We start from the raw sequence: 3,089 nt of genomic DNA on the forward strand, positions 1-3,089 counted from the left end.
TGCATGTTCCCCTGGGGCGGGGTTTATCTGGGTTCATGAAGTAACGAAGCTGGGAAGGAACTCTTTGTAGTCCCTACGAGCCAAAATCATTCCAATATCCTGATTTGGTGCTCAAGAAACATTTTTCTTCTTATTATCAATGTTGAAAACAGTTGTACTTGAAATGTTGAAATGTTGAATTGATTATTATAAGGCAGCAGCTATCTGCGCTAAGTTAAAATAGCATGTTTTCTTAGGGTTCTATTTACACTGTGCAAATAGCGATAGATTCTGTTTACACTATGTACAAATAGAAGTGTTGTCTTTGCAATAATATTAGTTAGATGCTATTTATACTACTCGGTGCAAGTGGCAGATATGTGCACCTCGATATTGTAGTACATTATAAAACAGTATGCAATAATAGCAATTATAATTTTTATTAAAATTATTGAATGGATGCCACCTTATTGGGACAATTAAGCCCTCCCTACACCTACCTCTAATCCTAACCGATTAACACCCATGATGCACTTTATTTTCCACTTTTCGGTTATTTCCTTCGTTTTATTGAAAATAAATACCTTTCTGATGTGATAAGTGATGTGAAAAGGGAGAAGAATGAGTTCGGCGAAAGGAGGATTCGAACTCGGGTCGAAAAAGTCAGTTAGTTAGTTTTAGTTAGAGTTAGTTTAAAGAGCCTCTGCCAACAAGGCGGGCTATTTGCACTTTGTTTAAATATACACTTAATTATTATGTAATTATTAAATGTTGTTATGTAATTATTATTATAAATGTTGAAAATTTCTGTTTTGTGGAAACCCATTTTTCAGGATACTTTGATGAATAGAAAGTCCAAAAGAACAGGATTTATTTGAAACCAGAAATCTTTTGTAACATTATAAATGTTTTACTGTAATTTAATTTAATAAATGAATGTGACCAATTTAAAGCATGCTTGCTAAATAAAGGTAATAATTTCTTAAAAACAAACAAGTAAAAAAACCTACTGGCCTCAAACTTTTAAATGTTTTTTATATGGATGGATGGACAGACAAAAGTACTTCAATAAGTTTTCAGTTAACCTGATAAAAAACCTGATAAACCAATAAACCTGAATTCGATAATTAAAAGGTATATCCCAATACTTTTGTCCATTATAATATGGATGGATGGATTAATAGAAAATAGGCAAAACAGTTAATGCAGTGGTCATCTTAGTACTGTATGTCCCCAGGCAGATGTTTGTAAGTTTTTTTGTTTGTTTGTTTGTTTTTGGTTAAAAAAAAAAAAAAAAGCTCCTGTGTGCTTGAATGGGCAAAGACCTAAATCTCCAAAACGTCAAGATTATGTTTTAATAGTACATTTCAAAACAGCAATACAATCTGAGAACAGTGGCGTAAAATTGATCTTTTTTAGTTCTGTACTAAAATAAAGTATTTTTCATGTTGTGCATGTTCGTTCTACCAAAAAGTCTCTATAAGTAGCATTACAATGCTGAAATTTTCCTACAAGTGGTTCGTTTCTTTCTCTTTGTGTTGTCTTTGCTCTAAGAAGAACAAAATACATTGAATGAATTCATTCAGTGGAAAAGTCGATGATTTGAAAAATTGAACATGAGCTCCACAATGGTGGAAGTGAAGGAAAAAGTTAGCGAGACAATGAGCGATGGAAGCCGAGAGAAGTTCTTTTAAAAGGCGACGGAGGAGAGAGCAGAGATGAAAGGGAGAAAGAGCTAATGTGTACATGCACAATTAATGAGGATGAATTTGAGAACAGAGGAGACAGTGTGAGAGGAGCAAAAATGGAAAAAGTGACGAGTGAAAGAGAGAGCGAGCCAAAGCAAGAAACCTCATGATGGTTAAATATAGAGAGGCAGCTCTCGGTAATGAACAGAGAGATAGAGAGGTTTATGTGAAGTGTTTTGGTCGTTTTGTTGATTGATTGATTGATTTGTGTGTGTGTGTGTGTATGTGTGTGTAACACACACACACAGACGTCCTCGACCTATTTGTCAACCTCCTCCAGACTAAGGACACGGAGATCGTGGAAATCAGGCAGAGGGAGGCCGAGTGTGAGCTGGAGGCGTCCAGAGACCGAGTGCAGCAGCAGGCCACAGAGATCCTGCTCAAAGCCAGTGAGATACGCACATGCTCTCCCATCACCTCTGTTCACAGTCAACTGTTCAATCCCACTCCGCTCACTTTCATTGATTCATCCTTCTACACTGCTTTAGGCTACTAATCCATTACCTGCATGCACAGCAGGATTGTGCGAGATTCAGAATTAAATGCAGAGTGCCTTCAGGTTCCGACTGATCTTCTCCCTTTGAATTGAATTTAAACAGGATACAGAACTGTAATTTAAATAAAAATGTAAAATTATTTTTAAATAATTTGAAGTAAAATTAAATGAATTTCATAGAGGTTAACAGTTTGTATAGTTTCTAAGAATACACGCATCTTTATTAGTCATGTTTTTTAAAAATTATTATTATTGTCATTTTTTATATTAAAATGATTAATATTACAAATAAATGTTTGAAGTTTATGCACTAAAATAATTTTAACTATTTTTGAGGTTAACATTAACATCATCATTATCATCCTCATCATCATCAATATTGCAAATTAATTTTTGAAATGCTGTTTTTTGAGGTTAAAATCTGTTGTAGCTTTAGAGATAAGACCTGATTCCGTTTTTATTTTTATTAATTAGGTTTTAGATCCTTATTTTCTTGATACATTTTTCTTTGGCATATTCAAATCTAAACAACTGACTATTGGCTAGTGATATTTAAAGGGAAAAAAAGCTAAACTAATTATTGGCATATAATTGGGTAAAATTAAATGAAATTCACATACTTTAACTGTTGTTTGTATAGTTTTTAATAATACATGCATTTTTATTAAGCATGTATTTTTTAATTATTGTTGCTGTTGCTGCTGTTATATTTTTATCTTAATATGAATTATTAATATTAATATTACAAATCATTTTTTTAAGTCCATGGGTTAAAATAATGACTAATTATTATAATAAACTACTTTTTGAGGTTAAATTCTATTGTCACTCACCTCGTAGATTAAAACCTGATTCAGCTAAAAAGA

General features: G+C 32.8%; 1 protein-coding gene across 1 annotated transcript in view; it reads left to right on the forward strand.

The window, feature by feature from the left end:
* LOC107567288 (protein FAM184A-like) overlaps positions 1 to 3,089 on the forward strand; it is a 77,918-nt gene that overhangs the window by 63,148 nt on the left and 11,681 nt on the right. Inside the window, exon 4 of the mRNA XM_016252943.1 lies at positions 2,008 to 2,116. Within this exon, the coding sequence (XP_016108429.1) occupies positions 2,008 to 2,116 (109 nt within the window). The remainder of the gene's footprint in view (positions 1 to 2,007; positions 2,117 to 3,089) is intronic.

This window comes from Sinocyclocheilus grahami, unplaced genomic scaffold (assembly GCF_001515645.1).
Source record: "Sinocyclocheilus grahami isolate Dianchi unplaced genomic scaffold, SAMN03320097.WGS_v1.1 scaffold1141.1, whole genome shotgun sequence".
Classification (NCBI taxonomy): Eukaryota; Metazoa; Chordata; class Actinopteri; order Cypriniformes; family Cyprinidae; genus Sinocyclocheilus; species Sinocyclocheilus grahami.